The sequence below is a fragment of the Anolis carolinensis genome, chromosome 1 (assembly GCF_035594765.1).
Source record: "Anolis carolinensis isolate JA03-04 chromosome 1, rAnoCar3.1.pri, whole genome shotgun sequence".
In the NCBI taxonomy this organism is placed as follows: Eukaryota; Metazoa; Chordata; class Lepidosauria; order Squamata; family Dactyloidae; genus Anolis; species Anolis carolinensis.
In genome coordinates this window covers 188,481,925-188,507,938 of record NC_085841.1, presented here as the reverse complement: position 1 = coordinate 188,507,938, position 26,014 = coordinate 188,481,925, and the positions used below count along the sequence as shown (strand labels likewise).

At 40.0% G+C, this 26,014-nt stretch overlaps 1 protein-coding gene across 8 annotated transcripts in view; it reads right to left on the bottom strand.

Moving 5' to 3' along the window:
* adam23 (ADAM metallopeptidase domain 23) overlaps positions 1-22,357 on the bottom strand; it is a 79,819-nt gene extending 57,462 nt beyond the window's left edge. For 2 of the 8 annotated variants that reach the window (XM_062962449.1, XM_062962453.1), the window contains exons 1-3: positions 21,978-22,340; positions 18,553-18,773; positions 1,127-1,203 (exon numbers count right to left, since the gene is read on the bottom strand). In XM_062962449.1, the coding sequence (XP_062818519.1) occupies positions 1,127-1,203; positions 18,553-18,773; positions 21,978-22,134 (455 nt within the window). In that variant the 5' untranslated portion in view covers positions 22,135-22,340. Of the gene's footprint in view, positions 1-1,126; positions 1,204-18,552; positions 18,774-21,977 lie in introns of all 8 variants that reach the window. The other 6 variants (XM_062962467.1, XM_062962457.1, XM_062962461.1 and 3 more) reach the window with 6 other exon arrangements.
* Between the last annotated feature and the right edge of the window lie 3,657 nt (positions 22,358-26,014).

The window sequence follows — 26,014 nt, the reverse complement described above, 5'->3', positions numbered from 1 at the left end:
TCTTTTGTATCTTTTCACTTAATATCTTTCCTTATACCTATACAGACAGCTTTCCACATCTTTTGCATCTTCCCTTCTAAGCACTGCAGTAACCCTACCTTGCAAATGCAGCAAGAAAATTACAGCAAACATTTACTCTATAATATGCAGCACACACATTATCATACTACTGCAGTCATCTAACCTGCTACACTAAATTAATCTTATTGAACATGCAGGATTTTAAAGTGAGATTAATTTGGAATAGACAAAATAGGCTGTACTTCATGCAATTAAGAATGAGAAATTTGGCAGCATAAATAACTGGTGTTTGTAGTAGCTCTTTGTTGGAAGCAACGTCTTGTAATAGAACTACAGCTGGTAACTTGTTGGTGATTTTTGTGCCTTGGCCCTCGGATTACATGTTTTGGATCTTGACTTGGACATTTGGTGAGACTATCTGCTATGGACTTTGTGGAATGGACATAAGACTACTTTCTTGCTTTGAACCTCTGTTTGGACTGATTACTGTGTTGACTTTAGGACTGCCTCTGACTATTGTATTTGGAGAACGGCTGTACAGCATGACATAAAATGTGCTCCAGAGGTTTTCCTAGTCCTCCAAAATAAGTTCTTATTGTGTGTGGTGAGCTACAAAAGGGCATTGCCAACTCTTGAGAAAACAGCAGTATCCAGCAGAAGTCTCCAACTTGAACTTGGCTTCTACGATTATTCATTGTACAGTCAGACTTCCACATTTGTAATTTGACAGTTGTAGCTTTGATTATTCACAATTTGATTATTCACATATATTCAAAAGTACGTCCCATGGATTACAATGTTTTCTCTCATAAGTCATGCTTGAGGCCCTAGAAATTCCTCTAGGGTAAAAAAATTAGCAAGTTCTTTATGCATAATTTTTCACTTTCACGGGGGTCTTGTGCCTAAACGTCGGTGAATGTGGAGGACTGACTGTTTCCTCTTTGCATAATTTTGTCACAAACATATTTGAAGGGTTAGCAATTCCTTTGTAATCTGGGATAGATAATATTTCAGGAAATGAATATATCCCAGATAATTTCTGACAAATAAAATAGGTCATGATTTCTATAATGAAAAAGAATAAGGATTACAAATGTAAACTTACTTATTCAGTGAGAGGTCAAGAACAAATGAGGAGCCAAAGGCTTCAATTTGAAAACTCGCCTGAGCCAGATGCACAGCCTAAAGACAAGAAGTGAAGAATGTAGGGGCACGGGGAGAAGAAATAAGCACAAGAGAAACATTATTTTGCCAAAATAGAATAATCCAGTTCACTCACTAAGGCTGTTATACACTTTTAATCATCTTAGGCATAGTAAATTCACCCCACTGAAATACATGTAAGACATTTCCAAATTCTTACAAGAGCATGGTAAATTACTAGCCATACTGGCTGGGGAATTCTAGTCATTCTAGTACACACACAAAAAGATTTTTTCAAGGTCTGGTTATTACATTGCAGACCTTAGAAGTTAATTATATTTTAATTGGTTCCATTACTCATTATTTGCCTTTATTGGGCAACTCACTGTCATTGGCCCAGTAACATAATCCCATTATTTCCTTTCTTTCCACTCTTTTTCTGGGTAGATGTTGACGAGAAGTGTCAAGACCACTTGTCTTAACTTATACAGTATGAATCTCTATACTTGAGACCAGGTTTTTTTTCCAGTGTTATTAATTTGTTTATTCTGGAATACAGTAGAGTCTCACTTTTCCAAGACTCGCTTATCCAATGTTCTGGATTATCCAAGGCATTTTTGTAGTCAATATTTTCAATATATCATGATATTTTGGTGCTAAATTCATAAGTACAGTAATTGCAACATAACATTACTGCGTATTGAACTACTTTTTCTGTCAAATTTGTTGTGTAACATGATGTTTTGGTGCTTAATTTGTAAAATTATAACCTAATTTGATGTTTAATAGGCTTTTCCTTAATCCCTCCTTATTATACAAGATATTCGCTTATCCAAGCTTCTGCCAGCCCGTTTAGCTTGGATAAGTGAGACTATATATATAAAATGATAAAGTTGTTTGCGCAGTGACTATAACAACAAAACTAAACATCCCAGAAATACGAAATTTGGCAACACAATGCAAAAGGCTTGCCTCCAGGTTACAACAACACAACCACACCACAAAACCACAATCCAGACCCACAAAACTCACAACAACGCATCATGTGATAACAACACAACTAAACACCCCAGAAATACAAAACTTGGCAACACAATGCAAAAGCCTTGCCTCCCAGTTGTAACAACACAACCACACCACAAAACCACACAACACCCACAAAACTCACAACAACGCATCGTGACTATAACAACATAACTAAACGCCCCAGAAATACGAAACTTGGCAACACAACACAAAAGCATTCCCTCCTGATTGTAACAACACAACCACACCACAAAACCACAATCCGGACCCACAAAACTCACAACAATGCATCGTGACTATAACAACACAACTTAACGCCCCAGAAATACAAAACTTGGCACACAACTAAACGCCCCAGAAATACAAAACTTGGCAACACAACACAAAAGCCTTGCCTCTCAGTTGTAACAACACAACCACACCACAAAACCACAATCTGGACCCACAAAACTCACAACAACGCATTGTGACTATAACAAATACAAAATCTGACAACACAACTCATCCACCTCCCCAATCCCTACATTCACACTTGGCCTCCAAAAAAACAATTACAATAATAACAATTACAACAACAACAACAACAACAATAAGAATCAACACCATCACAGGCAAGAAGCAGCCAGGCACTGAGGCTGAGAGGCCAGTCAGTGCTACACTGGGCCTCCAAAAAACAATACAGTAGCATCTAACTTATCCAACCTTCATGACCACTACAACAACAATAATAATAAACACATACACAGGCAAAACAAAAAAAAGACTATTGTACCACAATAAAAATATAAACCGCACTCAGCAGAATCAGACATTACAATTAACAACAAACCAAAGACAACAGGGATCTCAAGCAATTATCAATCAACACAAAAATTGAAGAAGGTAACAGACTTCAAATACTACTACTAATGTGAGTATAAAGAAGGGTGGAGGTCACAGCATAAATACAACCTAGTGTAGACTGACCAACACCACCAGACTAAGCCACAGCAACGCGTGGCCGGGCACAGCTAGTATGCCTATAAATAGTGAATGAGGAAATGGGGAAAGGGACAGTCATACATCCAGTACCCTCTGTGTTTTCCCGCAAGGAGTTTTAATGGACAAACAGAAGTGGGGCGGGGAGGGGGGGGTTGCTAATTGTACAAGGCCCTTGTAAAAAGCAGACATCGGTGACACCAATCTAGCTGTCAGCATACTTTCTGTTGGTTTAGCAAAGAAGATGGAAAGAAGAGGAACATCATCTTCTTCCTCATCCCTCTCCCCCTGTGATTTTTTTTTATTTCCTCAGGGCGGGATACAAGAAGCAGCTTGCCCTCACATCTGTTTCCATATGAGAGCTGTTTCCATGTCCATATCATCCACCATGTGCTGCCTGTCACTGGCCGGATGGAAGATGAAAGATGAGGGATTTTGTGTATGCACTGTCCTCCCTTCGTCCCCCTTTTTCTTTCCATCAGGGCACCTTGAGGAAAACGTCAGTGTACACAGGAGATTTGACTAACCCCCTTTCCTTAAAGATGAGAGTGGGTAGCTGACAGTAAAAAGATTTGGATTTCCGCGTATTTGGAGTCTGGGATGTCTGGATAAAGGAGACTCAACTTGTACACTTAAAATGAACATGTGGATTTATGTCTATCTTGTTTGGAAGCAAAGGAGCCTTCAGTGTTCAGAGTACAATGGAGCCCTACCAGCTGCATCACAAAAACTGAAGAGAATCAGATGCACACACTAGACACTTCAAGCCTCAGCAGTACATCCTGCAGTGGCCAGGAACACTGCATTTCCCCCTATAGATTTTTGTAATTCTCCTATTTGTACAGCTACTAAAGTCCATAGACTGCAGTCATTTCAGCTTCTATGATACAGCTTGCAGCATGTAGGTTCCCATGTCTGGAAATCTCAAACTTTTCCAGTTTTGTTTGTTAAAGCTCTATCATCCAACTTTGTGTGAATCTACACTGTAGAAACAATGCCATGGCTCAATGTATGAACTCCTGGGAGTTGTAGTATAGGTTTTTTTCATGTCAGGAGCAACTTGAGAAAAGTATTTATTGTTAATCATGTTACACATACAGTTGTATACACACAGACTATTGCATTTATTGATGTGGGGCTCCTAAACTCAGAACATTAATACCAGGACATCTGTGCTTAAAATAGTATTTTTGTGTCCTTACTCATTAATAATGTATCTTGTTGTCTGCTACATGCATCCTCGTTTTTCATCTGTGATATGTTGGAAAGCATGAGACTTCGTTTTCAAGGAAAATATAGATAGAAAATATTTTCTGTCACTTTGTACATTTAAGGTAAAATTATGCCAACAGTTTCCCACATAGTTTTGCCCTTTGCTAGCTAATCAAAGTAACTAATTACTGTAACTAGTAATGCATGGCCATAAAGTGCTTCTAAAGAAACATGTAAACATTTGGACTCAGTATTTTAATACAGTGTTCCCCCGCTACTTCGCAGTTTGCTTTTCGCGGACTCACTGTTTTTCCGGTTTTCTCGGATGCTTATGGGACGTGGCCATACAGCCCTCCCTGGCCTGGCCTGTTCTCTTCAGCCACCAACAGGCAGCACCAGTAGACTCGGCCTGCGCCTCATCACTTCAGCAAATGGCCTACAAGCCTCCCCGGGGCTTGCGAAGGGGAGAAAGGCCACCTTACTACTAAAATAATGTATAAATATTAAAATAAATAGTAGCGTCCATACTTTGCAGATTTTTACTTTTGTGGGTGGTCCTGGAACGTAATCCCCACGATAAGTGAGGGAACACTATATAATGTAACTAATTAAAGACTTATTGTGTATACATTTGTTGATAGACCTAGATTTAAAAACAATGGTTATGACTCTGTTGAAAGTGCTATCATTTTTCCAGTTTCCGCTTCTTTTGTGATTGTATTGGTGTACTATTTTGCGCATTGTCTTTATTTATTTATTTATTTATTTACCATATTTGTACCCCGCCCTTCTCAATCCAGAGGGGGACTCAAAGTGGCTTCACATATTGGCAACAATTCAATGCCATAAAAACATGCTATTGGTAAAACATCTACATTAAAAACAGAGAATTAAAGCAAATAAAAGCAGTGACATCAATTATTAATAATAACTGTTCTTTAAACAATTGACTTATTGCTTATAAAACACTATAATAGTGACCACCACAGGTTGGGAGACAGGTTAAGAAGGTCTTCCCTAGGAGGCTGATGATTTCCTGATGGCTTTGGAGGATTTTCCTGTCACCTCGGCAGACAATTCTGTTGAAGCTATGGTTGATCTCTGGAATCGGTATATGACCCAAGTGGAAAGAACAATCACTCCTGATTTCACAGGTAAAAGTTAAATCAGCCCCTTGGTTTTATAGGGAATTGATAACAATGAAATGAGTGAGACAGCAACTCATAAAACATTGCCAAAAAACCTGGAGTAAGTCCAATCAGGCATGGGCTATGGCAGAGTTTTCCAACTTTTCATGTTGGTGACATGCTTTTTAGACATGCATCCTTTCTCAACAGAGCAATTCAGTTTTACTAGCAAACTAGAGGTTAATCCAACCCTTTATAAAAGTTTCATACAATGTATGTATAAGTATGTATAAGTTTCATATTATCTTTACTGTATAAACGAGGTTTGGAATGTTTTCCTTTACTCTTCTCATGTACTACACTTGATCCTTGTGTAGTGTCTTCTATAGCTATTCGGTGTGGCTCATCACAAACATCACTGTCAACAGATATTCTTTTCTAAATTAGAAGCTTATCTATTTTAGTAATTACTGCAACTCAATCAACAAAACTGTGCAAATTATAAAAATTATAACAGTACCTATTTGTGGGCAACTCCAGAATTCCATCTATGTAGTGAGTAAACTTCTCTGGAGGTTTTTAAACAGATGCAGATGGCCATCCACTGACACTTTGATTGTTTCCTCCTGCCTGGCTGAAGGGGGTTGGACTAGATGCCCTTTGGGGATTTCTTAAAACCCTAGTGAAGTATAGACTACCTGGGAGCTCAGTGGAGTCTCCTTCTCTGGAGGCTTTTGAACTGAGGCTGGATGTCTTTCTGTTTTCTTTTTTGGGGGGGAGTGGGGGTGGACTGTCTTCCTGCATGGCTGAAGGGGTTGGGTTGGATATCCTTTGAGGGTCTCTTCTTCCATCCCAGGGGCATGCATGCAGCGAGGCAAATGGGTGTGTGGTGGTCAGGCAAAAGGAGCTGTCTGAGTAGCTGCCATGGCTGTTGCTCCCATTGGCAGCAGCTACTCCCCTCAGGAGCAACACACCGTTTGAAAAGCTCTGGGCTATGGCCTATTTGAAGGCCTATGAGACGCAGTGCTGGCCCATACATACATATATACATGTGCATATTAAATCTGCCACCATTGCATCTGTAGAGAACCATTCATCACAGCTGTCTTGATTGGTTAGGGATCTTTTAAAACCTGGTCTACAAGAGAAAGCAGACCATTTGGCAGTCTCCAGTGAAGTTTTGGTTCCGCTGTTAGATAATATATAACAGAGACTGGACAGGAAGAACGTGTCCTTATTGATTCTGCTTGATTTCTCTGTAGCTTTAGGTATAATTGATCATTGCATCCTTCTAGGCCAGGCATAGGCAAACTTCAACTCCCAGAAATCCCAGCCATCATACCAGCTGTTAGGAATTATGGGAGCTGAGGTCCAAAACACCTGGAGGGCTGAAGTTTGCCCATGCCTGTTCTAAGCTATGTAGTAAAAGTTATTTGCCTGCTGACAAAAGCAAAGCCAAAGAGGAAAGAAAGCAGCTTCTCCACATGTGCTTAAGATGATGGATGGTGAACTTCAATGTATACTAGCTTGGGGACCCGGTGGTGCCCGGGTCATCTGGGAAAGGCACTGTTTGTCTTTGAATGTTAGGTATTCTTAGTTTGGAGTGGGTGAACTAAAATTCCCAGTATTCAAAGTTGGCCATTTTGGGTTTGTGTACCAAGGGCGGTCCAGATCTGTCATTGGCTGGGTTCAGTGCTCTTTGGATGTGGGTGAACTACAACTCCCAGATTGAAGGCCACTTCCCACAAACCCCTGCAGAATGTTCAGTTGGTCATGAGGCTTCTCTGTGCAAAGTTTGGTCCCGGTCCATTGTCGGGGGGGGGGGGGGGCACTGTTTGTCTGGATGCAGGTGAACTATAACTTCATTTCCCCCAAACTTGTCCAATACGTTATGTTTGTTATGGGGGCTCTGTGTGCCAAGTTTGGTCCTCGTCCATCATTGGTGGGGTTCGGAGTCCTCATTCATTGCAGGTGAAGTATAAATACCAGTACCTACTACTCCCAAATGTCCAGGCCAATTCCCCTCCAAACCCACCAGTATTCAAATCTGGGCATATCGGGAATGCATGGCAAGTTTGGTCCAGAGCCATCATTGTTTGGATTCATAGTGCATTCTGAGTGTAGATGAACTACAACTCCTCCACATTCCCCAGTAGGAGTCACAGTGCTCTGATTTGATGCAGGGTGAACTGCAACTTCCACCATGTGGAATCAATCCCCCAAACTCCTCCAGGAAGTGTAGTTGTGCTGGGTTTGTTCTGCAGACAGATTGGAAAGGGAAGGGCAGTAGGCGGGGTCATGCAAATTCCACAGCAATGGAGAACCCTTGGATGCCTGCCTGTGGTGGGGGACAATGCAAAATCTAGGATGAAATGGTTCCCAAATGAAAACATTATTTGGGTGGTGACCTGTAGTGTTTGGGAAGGACATTGAGAGGGTTTGAACTGCATGTTCATGGTGCTCGCTGTAACCGCAATGTCAATGGAAAACAGTGACTTGCTAGATTCTTAATCCTGGGAAGTATAGCCTGTTTGTGGAGGCCGGAGGCTGTCTGTGTGAGCAGACACATACACATATACGGGTTTTCGCTTTTATTATGGATTTAGATAGATTAGATTTAGATTTAGATTAGATTTAGATTAGATTTAGATGAGAACAAGCACACATTCATATATTAAGATATAGTCTTTCGTAAAGTCTATATCCAAAAATTTGTAGCTTCTAATGAACCACTATCCAGGAAAGCTGCTGTAAGATAAGAAGTGTTTTCTGTAGCTTGCCACAGTCAAAGCATTCTGGAACTGATGAAGGTTCCTCACAGTTTCCAAAGGCACAAGGTGCTACAACAGTATCAACAGTCAAAGCATGTGTTGACATGAAAAATATGCTTCCTTAACCAGTGAAAGTATGGCTATAATACACACACTTCCTAGTATTTCTCAAGAGGCAGCCCAGGTAGTATGTTTGAGTAATCTAGACAAAATATATCTTGTGGTTAGACCAGACACATATAGGAACAGGTGTAGACTCAGCTGAACAAAATCACTCCAGACAATCGAACTCTTGACATCAAGGATCATGTTCTCAACACTGAAATATGAAGGAAGTGTGACTCCATGCAGCATACTCCCTGAAATACCTTCTAATTCAGCAGAACTACCCCAACTTAACTGGGTAACCAACCTGTCAGACTACACACCTGAAATCTCATTTCTCTGATGAGGCACAGTCATATTTAAATATTTAATTTAGGTTGAAGAAAGGTCAATGGAAGCTGCCAAGCTTCCTAGTAATTTTTTTTTTAAGATTTAAGAAATCAAGGTCAGGGATTTCCAAGCTAGTTTCATCTGATACATTAAAACAGTGTTATACTATACAAGCTAACCAGGTGTCTGAATATGATTTCTTTTTGCATGCCTTCAAGTCATTTCCAACTTATGCTGAGGCAACCTTATCAGGAATGTTCTTGACACAATTCTGTTCAAAGGGAATTTGCTACTGTCTTCCTCTGAGGCTACAATTTTTTCAGATGAAGTTTGCCCAAGGTCACCCATTGGGTTTCCATGGCTGAATGGCGATTTGAATCCTGGTCAACCACTGCACCAAACGTTTCACTAAATGCTACTACAAGGTTAAATTCATTTGCTACTATACTTTCCTTCTATAACATATATAGGTGAAGCCCACGTTAATAATTAAGAAATGTCAATCTTTGCCTCAGTCTTCTCACAAAAAGAAAGCCATCCCCAACCTCAGCAACATGGAGTGGACGAGGGATTAGGGGGAATCCAATCCCAAATAGGGAAACAAGTCGTTCAGCAATATCTGGCCACTCTAAACGAATTTAAGTCCCCAGGGCCAGATCAACTACATCCAAGAGTATTGAAGGAACTAGCGGAAGTTATTTCAGAACCACTGGCAATCATCTTTGAGAGTTCTTGGAGAACGGGAGAAGTCCCAGCAGATTGGAGGAGGGCAAATGTGGTCCCTATCTTCAAGAAGAGAAAAAGGACACCCCAAACAATTACCGTCCGGTCAGCCTCACATCGATACCAGGCAAGATTCTGGAAAAGATCATTAAGGAAGTGATCTATAAACACTTAGCAACAAATGTGGTCATTGCTAATAGTCAACACGGATTTACCAAAAACAAGTCATGCCAGACTAAACTGATCTCTTTTTTCGATAGAGTTACAAGATGGGTCGATACAGGGAACGCCGTGGATGTAGCGTACCGGGATTTCAGTAATGCCTTCAACAAGGTTCCCCATAACCTTCTGGCAAACAAACTAGTAAAATGTGGGATAGACAAAACTAGTTAGGTGGATCAGTAATGAATGAACCCAAAGGTGCTCACCAATGATTCCTCTTCATCCTGGAAAGATGTGACGAGTGGAGTGCCGCAGGGCTCCGTCCTGGGCACAGTTCTGTTTAACATCTTTATTAACGACTTAGATGAAGGGCTAGAAGCATGATCATCAAGTTTGGAGATGACACCAAACTGGGAGGGATAGCTAATACCCCAGACGACAGCAGCAGAATCCAAAACGATCTTAACAGATTAGAGAGCTGGGCCGAAACTAACAAAATGAAGGGACAAATACAAGATACTCCACTTAGATAGAAAAAAATGAAATGCAAAGATACAGAATGGGGAATGCCTGGCTCAACAGAAGTACGTGTAGAAAAGATCTCATGGACAACAAGTTAAACATGAGCCAGCAATGTGATGCGGCAGCTAAAGAAGTCACTGGGATTTTGGCCTGCATAAACAGGAGTATAGTATCTAGATCCAGAGAAGTCATGCTTCCCCTCTATTCTGCCTTGGTCAGACCACACCTGGAATACTGTGTCCAATTTTGAGCACCTCAATTGAAGGGAGATGTTGACAAGCTGGAATGTGTCCAGAGGAGGGTGACTAAAATGATCAAGGGTCTGGAGAACAAGTTCTAAGAGGAGCAGCTGAAAGAGCTGGGCATGTTTAGCCTACAGAAGAGAAGGAGACATGACAGCCATGTATAAATATGTGAGGGGAAGTCATAGGGAAGAGTGAGAAAGCTTGTTTTTTGCTGCCTTGGAGACTAGGAAGCCGAAAGGAAATTCCACCTGAAGATCAGGAAGAACTTCCCAACTGTGAGAGCTGTTTGGCAGTGGAACTCTCTCCCCCAGACTGTGGTAGAGGCTCCTTCATTGGAGGCTTTTAAGCAGAAGCTGGATGGCCATCTGTCGGGGGTACTTTGAATGCGATTTCCTGTTTCTTGGCAGGGGGATAGACTGGATGGCCCATAAGGTCTCTTCCAACTCTATGATTCTATATCCTTTTACACAGAGAACCATAACAACATTTTTGGAAACAGGAGAAACTCTGGTTTTGTCAAAGCCTTGGTTTAGTCTTTAATTGCTTCAGAATCCCTCTTCCATTATTTATCATTCTACAATAGTTTGTAGCTTATAATTAACTGGAAATCCCATTAAAACAATCTACAAAATGTTCATGAAAAGCAGGATAATCTCTTCATTTATCTCAGGCTATGGAATAGCAAAAAAAACCCCTTTTTAATATTAAAGGTTCTTAATATGCTTGCTAAGGGCATTCCATCTGCTAAAGCCAAATAAATAAATGACTATAATCCAGCAATGAATTTATACAGTTTTTAAGAGTTACAGAAACAAAGCTCTCTTTATCAGTCTAGCTAGCACCTTCTCCTCCCTAAAATGCTAGTATTGATGGAACTCTGTACCCACAGATTCACCCACTTTGGAAATATCCCCCCCAAAAACCCACAGTCTAATTAGCAAATCTCAATTCTGTCATTTCATATAAGAGACAACATTTTACTATGCTACTGTATCTAATGGGACTTGAGTACTCACAGATTTTGGTTTCTATGTGGGGTTCCGAACAAAGCCTGAACGGCTATCCAATGTCCACTTATATGTGCAATGATACAGAAATGTAGATCCAGTTAATTTGAAATTGAGAGAGGAAACACCTGAAAAATCTTGGGTTTCCACCTACAGTTCTTCATCCAGCTAGGAACTATACATGTGCAGTAGCCTATTTCCATATACACATGTAACTTCTAGCTAGAATAAAACAACTATCTTTATATAATCCATGGCTCTAAAAATTAAAATAGAATATATATGTATATATTGAGTGTCATTTTTTAAAGGTCCATACAACTATATGGAAAACGGTTTCCTCCAGGTGAGGGGTCCCAACTTGTAGTTCAGATTCCATGGGACCTGGGATGTAATATGCTCTGAAATTCCCTACTGTTGCTGAATTCTCCTCTAGCTGATTTCCCACTGAATTGCTACAGATTGCTTTTCCATTGCAGGGGGAAAGAACAATATGTAATAGAACTGTTGGAAAAAGTGATGGAAAGAAGGCTTTTCACTTTCTCACTAAAGAAAGAAAGTTGTCTATGAGCTGGAGTGGGGGAAAGGCTCTTTATATTCAAGGCAGAAACCCACACAGCCCATGGCATTGAAAAAGCCGTGCACTTCTTTTCCAGGTGGTCCATAAAAACACACTATTATTACAAGGTATGGAGTGAATTCATAATTTTTCAATAGCACAAATATTCAACAATTTTACATAGTAACACTGATGCCTAACGTTAATATTTGAGGATCATCTTTCAGCATCCATATATTACATATATACAGTGATCCATAAATTACTTCTGCATACTTTTTGCAGTACATGTGCATTTATTTATGACATAAATTGACTTGCATATAAAAGTAGGATACAAAGAAATGTACACATTTAGCTCTTTTTCATATTGATTCCTTAATTTATTCAACTATAGTTTGGGGAGTTGGGGGACAGTTGCTGAAATAAAACTGCAAGATTGGTACTTAAGTAGATAATTAGCCTGTTCCTACTTAGCATTAAGATGTAATGACACTTAAAGCTGATTTTTTTAAAAAAACAACAACAACATTATTTTGTTAATAGAAACATTAACAGAACTAAAAAAATCAACCAATAAGCTATACCTAATGGCTCGCTGAACACAAAAATAGTATGGAATGATCTCAGGTCAATATCAAATGTAAGCATATTTGTAGAAAATTTGCCTAGGCCCAAACTGGACACTACATTCCTAGTTGACTATAACATGCATTTTTATATTTAAATTCTATCTTAAGGAAGCATTGGGAAGAAGCAGGGTGGGAAAAAAACGCTTAAATACTCGTTCATATTCACAACAAAATTCCCCATATGAAGAAAAAGTCTTGACACTGTGAAAAGCCAACACTACCTTTACATACTCATACCTGACTACTCCTATAATGCTCCAGTTTGTTTATTAAGAAAGGAGAACTGTAAAAAATGTATTGGATTGTAACAATACAACAACAAGTAGAGTATAACTTGTTGCCATTATATTACAGAAGTATTAAAGAAACAAAATCAACCAATACAAGGAAAATGGTATAACTTTTTGACTCCTTTATAATTCCAGTTTAGTCTCCTACTTATATCTATCTCCATTTTTTATCCCCCCCCCCCACACACACACACACCCTTCCCTTATTCTATTTGTTGGATCATGGAGATGGTCTGAATTAGTTCCTTGTAGTCTCTTTTTCCCTTTACTCTGGCTATCAGTTCTTTCCACTTCGAGACCCAGTTCCGCATAGGATGTCCATTTATGCATTTATTTTTCATTTCAATAATATAAACCTGGAGAATATAGTCTGCTAAATATTTATATTATTTTTTATTTCCCATTTTTGTACTCTTTCTATTTCAGTGCAACCGTTGCTTGTGCCACTCCTATCATATTTTACACCTGCCCAGGATAACTATATAAGGTTTGTGTTGATGGCCCCTCTGAGAAGCAGCCTCTTTTTACCCTGAATTGGAGACTGGGCTCGTAATCATGGTTAGGGTCATTACACGGATATCCACACTGTCAGAGACAAAGGAACCAGCAAGGGTAGACACATGGTCCATAAGATCAAGAAAGTTTATTATAACCCAGGTCAATGTTTTAATGAATATTCAGATGAAGGAACAGAGGGCTACATTGTATGATGGTACAGCATACTATGTGGTATACAGTATTCACTGAATTGAGATATAATGATCACTCCTGAACTTACTTAGATTTTGGCAGAAGGCTTTATTCAAAATACAGTAGAGACTTGCTTATCCAACCTTCGCTTATCTAACATTCTGGATTATCCAACGCAGTCTGCCTCTCGCCCATATCCACAGCTGTTTCTCTAGGCAGCATGAACTGAACTTTTTACGGATGTACCTTCCAACAATGTTGTTACTCTAAGTTCATTTTACGCAATTCTATCTTTATTTGTAGTCAATTTGTTAGTAGCCAATGTTGTTGTAGTCAATGTTTTCAATACATTGTGATGTTTTGGTGCTAAATTCGTAAATACAGTAATTACTAAGTAATATTACCATGTATTAAACTGCTTTTTTGTTGAATTGTTGCAAAACATGATGTTTTGGCGCTTAATTTGTAAAATCATAACATAATTTGACATTTAATAGGCTTTTCCTTAATCCCTCCTTATTATCCAACATTTTCGCTTATCCAACATTCTGACTCCCTGTTTATGTTGGATAAATGACTCTACTGTATGTCAAAGCACATGTATTTAAGGAGTATCTCTGTATATCTTCCCTCAGGAGAAGAATGCAAAAAACACTATCTGGAACCAAAAACCAGAGAGATTAGATCAACTCCCTCCTTCCTGACCTTCCCCAAAAAAGTGAAGACATGGCTCTTTGACCAAGCCTTTGAAAATCTAGCGCAATAATTAAATACAAAAGATGTGTAATTGATCTATGGAAGGGCCCCGGACTTCGCCTATGGATCACATGATTTTAATTTGTATGGATTCAAATGCTTTAATTGTTTTAATGGTGAGGTTTATTTTTATCGTCCTATGTTTTTAAAGACATTGCCTATGTTGTGAAGCCACCTTGAATCCCCTCCGGGGTTGAGAAAAGCGGGATAAAAGAGACGTAAATAAATAATAAAAAAATAGAAGCCTCTGTGGATATCAGATGAACCTTTCAAGTAGTTAGAGACAGATGAAAAGTAAAATTAGGTGACAGAAATAGGATCAGAATCTTGAATGCAAGTGTTCAGCAACTTGTCAAAGAGAATACAATAATCAATGCAGAGAAAAAGAAGACAACAATAAAGACAGCACAAGAGACCTCTTTCAAAAATCAGCAAAATCAGTGGGAAATTTAAACCAAGAGTGAGGATGGCTCTACAACCAAAAGAAGAACACTCTAAATGTTGAAGAAGAAATAAAAACACGATAGAAACAATACATCAAATCCCTAAAAGAAATTAAAGTATGACAAACTAATTCAAGAAAGAAGCATTCACTTGAAGCTGAATCCACATTCAGAAAGTGAGTAAACTCTTAAAGAGCTTGGGAGAAACAAATCACCATGAGCAGATGTCATACCAATAGAGTGGTTTCAAGTTACAGAGACAGAATCAATTCAAATACTAACTGCGTAAAAACTGCTAACAAATATCGAAAACAAAACAATGCCCTACAGTTCGGAAATTCTTGATATATCTTTCAATATATAAAAAGGGGACACTAATAACAGTAAACACAAAACTGTTGCATTAAATTTCTGTAGAAACAAAGTAATGCTCTAAATTCTAGAATCAAGACTTTTACCATACATGGAGCAAGGAATGTCAGGCGTCCAAGCTGTATTCAGAAAACAAGGAGACACCAGGTTGGATTATAGATCATACTAAAGTATTTCAGAAGAAAATTAACCTGTGATTTATAAATTATAGCATAGCCTTTGATTGTGCAGAATGTATGGATTGTGAAAATGTATGGATTGTTCTCAAGACATTAGCATGCCACAACTTTTGATTATCCTAATGTGCAACCTGTACTCAGGAGAAGAGGTCACTACTATCAAAGAACATGGAAAAACAGGATGGTTTCCAATTGGCAGAGCTGAGCACTAGACTAGGTAGCAATCACCTAAAAGCTCACTAGAAATAGAACCTGATAAAAATGCAATGTGGTGTGCCTGAGCTATACACCCCAACTCATCCTGCCAATAGTCATCCAACCTATAATGCCCAGTGAGCATGCTTAGATTACAATGGGCTGTTTTAAGTTTCCTTATTTAGTCCTTCCCCATTCTAAAATAGTTACTAAGTCTGCAAACACTGCGATTCTCCTGGGTCTGTTGATACCTCTCTCTTCAACATGGATGTTATTTTTCTGTATTCTGGTACTTGGAATACTGAGTTTGCTACCACTATGTACCATGAATGCTGTAGTAAAAACTAACAATTTTATGGTTTTCCTGTGCTAGAAAATTGCTGATGAAAAAATAGCTCTTGGAGAAGCTGCCCCCTTCCTATTTTGCCACCAGGCAGAAAAAAAATGATTACAGAAAGCACAGGAAATCATCACTGCTGGCTGCAACATGCTAAAACAGCAAGGCATAAAAAGAGGATAAAGTCTGCAAGAACAATTTCACTAATCAACCAGGATGTTACATGAAAGAATGTCAGGAAAAGAACTGTATTTGAGTGATACAACAAAGGTTGTGCAGGCAAAGGGCCTCAGGTTCAATCCCTAGGTTTTTTTTAAGTGCAAAGAACAGAAATAGTTCTGTTTAATCCACAAAATATATTAGGTACCTTTGGCTGATTAACATTTCTGCAATTATCTACCAAAATCCCAATTCTTCTCAGTAGTTAAGGATCTCTATTCTCCTAATTTCTGAATAAGCACAATCTATCTAACATTAAAATTAATGGCTCCTCTGTTACAATATGAAAGCCTAAAGTTTGTCCCATTTGTGGTAGAATGGTGCAAAAACCATTACAAAATTGCAACTTAATGCCAAATCCCAAAGAGCCAAGATCCCCAGGCACACATGCATCCATGGCTATACCATGCTAGCTCCTGAAATGTCCTGGTGCACTCCCTCCAAACCAACTTTTAAAGGCTGGAGTACCCTACAGAGCAACATATTTTCTAGTCATAGAGTTGGATGAGACCACAAGTGCCATCCAACCTAAACCGCTGTCATCAGGAACAAACAAAGCACACACACGCACACCCTGAGAGATGGACAGACTTTGCTTAAAAACCTCCAAAAAAGGAGATTCAGTCATGCTCAAATGCAGCATATTCCACTCTCAAACAGCTCTTAGTACAAGAGGCTGCAGAAAGAAGAGAAAAAATATTTTCTTGTCTGAGTTTTGCCAAGAAACATGTGGAAGGGCCTTTTTGCTGTGGCATGTCAGGTTTGAAATACATGCCCCTTATATGTCTAACTGGCACTGCTCTTACTTTGGCAGCTATCATCCAAGACTTTGGGATCAAGAGCCATTTGGTTCTGATCTGTTGGGTTATGGATTTTGCCGTCTATTTTATTCTGTTGAATTGATCTATTTCATAAATAACTGTTTTATAGTTATTTAACATATTTAATTAATTGTTTCAAGATGGTTTTACTGCTTGTATCTCATTGAGAAATCTTTAGGACTAGGGTGAGATAGAAACATTTTAATATATAAAGAAATAAATAACATGCAGTAGAAGCATTTTGTGTGCAAGCACAGGCATATTTGAATCACAATCAATTATATCAGGTTTTTTTCTTAAAGTTTAATGTTTGGTGCTTCTAGAGTTCTCATGTACTGCAGTTTGGAGAGGTTTAGTCATATAATATTACTAATGAGAGAAAATGCTGCCTTTTCACCATGAGATCATACTATGAATAAAGGTTTAGAAGAAGCCTCCGACTGGATGTATTCTGTCATTCAGAGAGAAAGGTGCTAGCTATTTAGGTGAATGAGCAGAGAAGGGAGGGTTTGGACAAGAAAGTCAGATAAATTACAGTTTAAAACAATAGCCTTATATCTAAATACAGGCTCAGGCAATGGCAGATTCATTCACATTTCTCTTCTAATATACATTTACATACTGTGGCCTAAATTCATTCATTCATTTCATTGTTTATTTTATATCTTATCTTTCATCATAGCACCCAAAGCAGATTACAATATTTTAAAACAGCTAAAATCTCATTTTACAGAAGTTTTAAAAAGCAATCAAACAATTCTATTGAAGTGATTTAGTCCCACTAAAATGAATGGGAGAAGCTAATTATGATGGACTTAAATACTAACCTTAGTAGGAACAAGATTATATTACTTAATCCATATCTTTCTACTTGAAATGAAGTGTTTGGGCCTGGCAGGGCCTGGCATCCACCCATCACAGTAAGAGAGATATTTGACTACTCAACTATTTCCCTACCATTCTCTCTAATCCGTAAACTATTCAGGAGGAAAAATATTCTGTGCCTGTAGAGAAATGAGGGAACAAGAGTTTATTCTATATTTGATTTGTATCAGCCATGTAGCCTGGGGGGGGGGGGGGGGGGGCTTGAGGGGCTTCAGCCCCCCCCCCCTGAAATTCTCAGGGTGATCCGCGAGAAGGCCTTACATTTATTATTTAAACTGTTTTGTTTATTGATATCATGATCTGATCACCATGCTCAATATATCCCATCAGTGCCAGCAATGGGAGTTCATGGAATCATTCAACTATAGAGGAGGCACAAGAGGGTCTTGGGATAATGATACAAAAGGTTTGCTAGGATAGACCCTCCCCCGCTCAGACTCAGCCACCCCCCCCCCCCCGAACCAAAATCCCAGCCCCTCCCGAAACAAAATCCTGGCTACGGGCCTGATCTGTATTACTATTTTTCCGATGAGAATAACAATGCTGAAGATTTAGTTACAAGACGTCCTGGCACCCTATATCAGCAAGAAGATGCCACTGTATGTAATCATTACCCATCTTTTTAATTGATACAACATTTAGTTTTAAGAAAAGTGAAATGATTTCTGAAGTATTACAGATCCACTGAACACAAATTACAAAAGACAGTTCTTTAAGAGATATTCCTATTTTGAGACTCAGTACTATATCCTTTTTAAAATAGTAGGTGCAGTACTGCATGCTTTTTTAAAAAAAGCCTTACCTTATTATGTTTTTGCTGGTGCCTTGTCTTAGTATCCAAAATATGGTAAGGACTTTCAGAGTCTTTGTTCAGATAATAGACAAGTCTTGAAGGCAATGTGATTTCTTTTTGGAATGCAGTGCTATGACTATTATTTTTGCTGCTACTACTGTTAGTCTGTTGAAATGCAGTGTCTTCATCCACCAGAGTCCTTTCTTCTGCAGTTTCATTCCAATGCAGAGCTAAGGAAGACAGGAAAACCTATCATGAATTCACAAAGGAACCAGGAACAATTTATAATACGTTTTCAATTCCACTACAGATACTCTGACTAATCGAACACATTTTACTTAAATGTGGGCATTTCCCTATTGTGCCTTATTTAGGGCTATACAGGAACATCACAATACTGTATATTTCAACTATACAAAGACCCAGATTTCAAATTCAAGAAAACTTCTAGTAATAATCACCCTATTTCATTACTCTGTTTCTGTCAACTTTTCATGCCAAATATTTAGTGGCTAAATTTTACCCATATAGAAATCTACATACAAATGTAGCCCATGAGCACTACACATTAACCAATTTCTTTTACACTGTAAGTTTTCACTGTAACTTTAATTGTAACCTAAAGCAAATTTACCAAAAGTCCCAATAAACTCTGGGGGGGGGGGGGGGGGGGGGTTGAGCAAACATGTATACATCATTTGCTTTATGGATATCAGGCAGTATCTTTCTGCAGACAAAATTTCTGAGTGATCTGAATGCACCAAAACCTCAATTCTGTCTGCAAAAGGTGCATTCAGAATGGTAAGAACAGATAAAGACCCAAAAAAACCATCTCTATGACAAGCTAGATTTGTTTTGTCTAAAAATCCTGCAGAAACCTCTAAAAACCTTCTGCTTCCTTGGTACCATTTGAAATCATTTCTTGCCCATCATCCTAAGTTTGAAGCAATATGTTGTACCAATACAGCCTGAATATTCCTCATTTTTGGCCCATCATTCTATGCACATCCCTACGTGTGAAGCTATACAGGCTGAGTATCTCTTATAAACCAGAAATGTTTGGGATTTAGGATTTTGTCCCGCAGATTTTGGAATACTTATATCTGCATATATGTAGAGAATGAGGTTTCTTGGAGACAGAACACAATATTTGTTTAAGTTTCCATATACATCATATATGGAAGCAATTTTAGATGTTGTGCATGAAACAAAGAACCCTTCCACACAGCCATATAACCCAGGATATCAAAGCAGATAACCCACAATATCTGCTTTAAACTGGATTATCTGAGTCCACATTACCATATAACCCAGTTCAATGTGGATTTTATACAGCTGTGTGGAAGAGACCAAAGTCTGTGTATACTGAAACCATGAGAAAGTCAATGTTTCATGCTCTCAGCTACTCAATTTGGGAGTATTTCGGGCTTCCAGGAAAGGGATGCTCAACCTATATAAAGAAAGGGGCATGGCAGGGGGTTGGGCTGGGTAAATAGCCCTTGTGGTCTCTTCCCAAGAGAGATGAGCCAAAGCTGCAGTCCTGGCCTGTTCCTACCAAAGCCTGACAAGGAGGCGATGAGATGGGATTGCGTCAAGAGGGAAACAAATATGTGCGTGGAAGTACGTGCATGGAAGAACTTATGAGGAAGAAAAGCTCTGTGTGACAGGCAGAGAGAGGAGTCTTGTCTGAAAAGAGCTGCTGCTGCTGCTAAGGAGGTATAGAATTAATATAGCGAGAGCTCACACGGATTCTCCTGACTATCCTAAGAAGTAATAAAGGGAAATGAAATGACAAGTGTCAACATTACCTTCAAGGGGAAGCAATGACCTGAAATCAGATTTATAGAATTACAGAATTATAGAGTATCAGAGCTGGAAGTGACCACATGGGCCATCTAGTTAAACTCCCTGCCATCAAAGTATCCCTGACAGGTGGCCATCCAGCCTCTGTTTAAAAGTTTTCAAGGAAGGAGCTTCCACCACATTCCGGGGCAGAGAGTTCCACTGCTGAACAGCTCTTACAGTCAGGAAGCTCTTTCTGATGTTCAGGCGGGATCTCCTTTCCTGAAGTTTGAAACCATTGCTCCAAGTCCTAGGCCCCTTCCACGCTGCTCCTTTATCCCAAGATCTGATCCTAGATTATCTGCTTTGAACTGGAATATATGAGCTTACGCTGTCAGATAATTTGGGATAAAAAGATAATCTGGGATCAGATCCTGGGATAAAGGTGCAGTGTGGAAAGGGTGACCTCCTTATGACATCCTTTCACATATTTATCATGTCTCCTCTCAACCTTCTCTTCTGCAGGCTAAACAACATACCCAGGGCCCTTCCACACAGCCATATAACCCAGAATATCAAGGCATAAAATCCACAATATCTGCTTTAAACTGGGATATCTGAGGGCCCTTCCACACAGCCATATAACCCAAATATCAATATTATCTGCTTGAACTGGGATATATGGCAGTGTGGATAATATGGGATTTTATTCAGCTGTGTGGAAGGGGCCTCAGATAGCCCAGGGCCTTTCCACACAGCCCTATATCCCAGAATATCAAGGCAGAAAATCCCACATTATCTGAGTGTGGACTGAGATAACCAAGTTCAAAGTTGATATTGTTGGATTTTCTGCCTTGATATTCTGGGATATAGGGCTGTGTGGAAAGGCCCCCGGTTCAAAGAAGATATTGTGGGGTTTTCTGCCATGATATTCTGGGTTATATGGCTCTGAGTTCACACTACCATATATTCCAGTTCAAAGCAGAAATGGTGGGATTTTATTAAGATGTGTGGTAGGGGCCCTATATAATCCAGTGTAAAGCAGATAATCTGGGATCAGATCCTGGGATATAGGCACTGTAGAAGGTGACTGGGAGCCCTTCCACATATCCATATAACCCAGAAAATCGAGGCAGAAAATCCCACAATATCAATTTGGAACTGGGTTATCTAAGGCCCCTTCCACGCAGCTGAATAAAATCTCACATTATCTGCTTTGAACTGGGTTATATGGCAGTGTGGACTCAGATAACCCAGTTCAAAGAAGATATTGTGCGATTTTCTGGGTTACATGGCTGTGTGGAAAGGCGTTCACAGTGCTATATATTCCAGTTCAAAGCAGATAATGTGGCATTTTATTCATCTGTGTATAAGGGGCCTGGGATAGTCTGGTCTACTCTTGCGGAACAATATTATCACGATTTAACAGTGGATGCACTTCCACTGTTGCTTTAATGCAGTTGGGCATCACTTTAACTGCCATGCCTCAATGCTATGGGATTATGGGGTGAGCCCCGTGTGGCAGAGAGGGCTACAGACTTTGCAGAACAGTAACTCCCAGGATGTCCATAGAAAGCAACATGGCAGTGAAAGTGAGGCGAGGAGGCTGCAGCTTCGCAGAGGCTTCCTTCCCTTCTCCCGCGCTGACTCACCGGTGTCCGCAATGACCCCTCCGAGGCAGCCGAGGAGGAAAGCCAGCAGCCAGGCCCAGCGGAGGGAGCGGGGCAGCGGAGGAGGAGGAGGAAGACGAGGCGAGGAAGAAGAGGAGGAGGTCTGCCGCAGAGGACTTCTCCTTCCAGGCGGCTTCATGGCTCATCGCTTCCCTCAAAAAGGGAAAGGCAAGTCTTGTGTCTGAGGCGGCGAGGAGGGGGCTCGCTCATCAGCGAGGCCGGGCAGCTCCTTCCCTCATCGCGGCGGCAGCGGCGAATGCCTCAGAAAGGCGAGCGCGAGGCGAGGCAGGGACAGGCACGCGACGCAGCGCTCGCGCGCGCGCAGGGGAGGGCCAAGCCGATGAGTGCGCGAGCGCAGAGGAGGGCCGAGCCAATGAGTGAGCGAGCGCGCGCGCTTTCTCCCTCCCCGAATGGTTGCCGCCGTCCTCTCTCTCTCTCTCTCTCTCTCTCTCTCTCTTCCTTTTTCACTTTCTGAGTGACGTCAAAGGCCTCGTTTGACCGTTTAGCTAGCAGCCACTTGGAAGAAGGAGAAGGGGCGCGAGCCTTCCTCCCTCCTCTTCCCTATTTCTCTCCCCTCCCCCGACGTGGGAGGTGGTACGACCCAGGAAGCGCGAATGCGGGCCGAGAGCGGAAGAAGCCATTCCTGTTGTGAGGGGCGGGAGGAGGATTGGTGCGCGTTTCCTTCCCAGTCGCGTTGCAGCAGTTCGGCCCAGGGAAGAGAGAAGGAGGGAGGTCTTGCGTCAGGGTGCCGTTCCTTTGGTGGTCCCTTCCCTCGAGATTTGGTGCAGAGGCACTGTATGGACCGACACTGCCATATAGCCCAGAATATCAAGGCGGATAATCCACAATATCGGCATTGAACTGGATTATCTGAGTCCACACTGCCATATAATCCAGTTCAATGGGGATTTTATACTGCTGTGTGGAAGGGGACACAGTCCTTATATCCCAGGATCTGATCTCAGGCTTCTTCCTCACAGCTGTATAAAACTCACATTGAACTGGATTATATGGCAATGTGGATTCAGATAATCCAGTTCAAAGAAGATATTGTGCATAGTGTTCCCTCACTGCTTCGCGGTTTACTTTTCGCAGATTCACTATATCGTGCTTTTTCAATAAACTCTAAAAGACTATTATAAATCAGAAAAAAATTACAATTTACAGCCTAAGGAAGGGAGGAAGGAGAAGCCAAAAGGAGAGAAAAGGAGGCAACGGGAGGAGAAGGTGATTTATGAACACATGATTGGTTGATAAAGACTTAAAATAGTGTATAACTACTAAGGTTCAAATCCCGGGAGCGGAATGAGCGCCCGCTGTTAGCCCTAGCTCCTGCCAACCTAGCAGTTCGAAAACATGCAAATATGAGTAGATCAATAGGTACCGATCCGGCGGGAAGGTAACGGCGCTCCATGAAGTCATGCCGGCCACATGACCTTGGAGGTGTCTACGGACAACACTGGCTCTTCGGCTTAGAAATGGAGATGAGCACCAACCCCCAGAGTCGGACACTACTAAACTTAACATCAAGGGAAAACCTTTACGTTTACCTTTATGGCTGCATGAAAGGCCCCTCAGATTATCTCCTTGTCCCAGATTATATAGCAGTGGAGATTCATATAATCCAGTTCAGAGCAGATAACCTGAGATCAGATCCTGGGACAGTGTAGAAGGAGGCACAACCTCAAAACCCCAGCTTTTCTGCCCCTTTCATGACTGTTTGAAGTGGCTTCATCCCATTGTTTAAAAAAATGTCCTTCCCTTTTTGTCCCCTTTTCTCTCTCCCTCCATCATTGGTTCCTGAGAAGCGGGCAAAGAATTAGTCTCATCCCACACAAGGAATGGTTTAGTGATTGCTTTAAAGTCTTACTTTAAAAAATGTGGCGAGAGGAGGAAGTGCTTCCTAACACTTAAGTAATAATAATAATAATTTTATTTCTTACCCTACACACCATATATAGCCATTTTAATTAGTTTTTCCAAAATCTACATTATTAGACACATATATCTTTTATGTATTTAACATAGTATTCCTGTTTAGCTTTTTAATATACCTCTGCATTTTAGCTTTTAGCCTAGATTCCCAATGATTTTAATGTATTAATGCTTTTATGAGACTGTGCCCCACTCTCCTATGCTGGTCTATGAGCATAATGAAGATTTGATTGATTGAATATATCATCACAGAATTTTAATATTATATTAACTTGCACTTTATCCATGAGTTTTAATCAATATTTTACCTGTGTGTATCCATTACATGTATTTTAATTGTCTTGTGTTTTTTTTCCTCTCTCTTTTAACCATGTTGTAAAACAATGTGGCCAACTGCAAGAGAAATAAGGTTGAATACTGTGAAAGCTACCCACTCTATAGCTATCAGCCTCCTCCCAGTAGACTTAAATCAAGGAAAAGTTTCATGAGAACCACTACTCCTCTAAATGTTCCTCCAGCAACAGAAAGAATATTCCTGTGGACAGCAAAATCAGGCAATTTTAACTGGATGGCCCCCATGAGGGTCTTCTTCCAGGGGCAAACCAAGAATGGGTAACTTGGAAATCCCTGAACAGACCCAGAAGTGGAGTTGGCAGATCAAAAGACAGCCTGGCAAAATGGCACTATCTAGGAATCCTCCACCATGTGTGACTGTGGAGTTGAACAAACAACTCCTCCGCATCCATATGCTTGCCCGCAGTGCCCTGCCTCATGCACAGAGGAAGAACTATTTAAAGCTACAGACAATGCAGTCACTGTTGCCCGTTTTGGATCTAAAACTATTTAGCTGCTTGTGATTCCTTTATTTTATCAGTTTTAAACTTATTTCATGCAATGCTTTTTACACGAAATAAATAAATAAACCATGTTGTGCCCTGCTATAAGCTATGGCAGGTGGTAAATACATCATAATAATAATTAATATATTTTAAAACATTAGGAAACCATGACAAATTTTGGTTAGAGATGAAAAAAGTAGCTTTCTTGTTTTTATTTAGTAACTGTTCACCCAAACAGTCTTTAAGCATTAATTTTAAATGTGTATACTTTGTTTAATCTCTATTTTGTGTATTTTAATGTGTATTTTTTAAGAAACACATTTTAATATGTAGCTTTTATAGAAATACGTTTTAATGTGTGTATCTATATCTGTAGTGTTTTTACAATGGTCTTTATGTATTTTAATTATTCTGTAACCCCCCTCGAGCCATGAGGAGAGTAGGGTAAGAAATAAAATTATTATTATTATTTTCTCCATACAGTCTTACTCAGGGCAGTTGATGAGAAAATGCAAGGTACCATTTAACTAAGGAGGCATCTACAGTGCAGGATTAGTGCACTTTGACACCACTTTAACTGCTGTGGAATACTGGAATTTGTAGTTGAGTGAGGCACCAGCCCTTTGGCAGAAAATTTATTTATTTACTGTATTTATATCCTGCCCTCACCCTAAAGGGGACTCAGAGTGGCTTTACAAATAGGCAGCAATTCAATGCCATAGACATACATATAATAAAATATACAGATTAAAACCAAAACATTAAAACAAGTCAATTTAAAAAAATAATTAAAATCACGCCATCCAAAATCATAAACCCAGGCTAAAGGTCTTGTAAAACTATAACTCCCACAAACATGGCAAAACTGCAATTCCCAGTATTCCAAAGCATGGAGCCATGGCAGTTTAAGGGGTGTATGAAACTGCATTAAGTCTACAGCTACATGCACTCTTTTGGCTGGGAAATAGAACATGGTTTTCAGCTTGGCCTTTGGAGCTATCCAAGGTCCTGAAGTTATCTGTGACTCAGATTCAACTGTATGGAAAATTCCTTCGAAGCATGCACAAGCATGGAGTGAATTGATAATCCTTGCCAACTCATTAAGCCATGGTAGTTAAAGTGGTGTCAAACTGCATCAATTTTACAGTGTAGATGTGCCCGTTGTTGTTGTTGTTATATTTATTGTATTTATATACCACTTTTCTCACCCCTGGGGGGCTCAAAGCAGTTCACAACATAATCCAT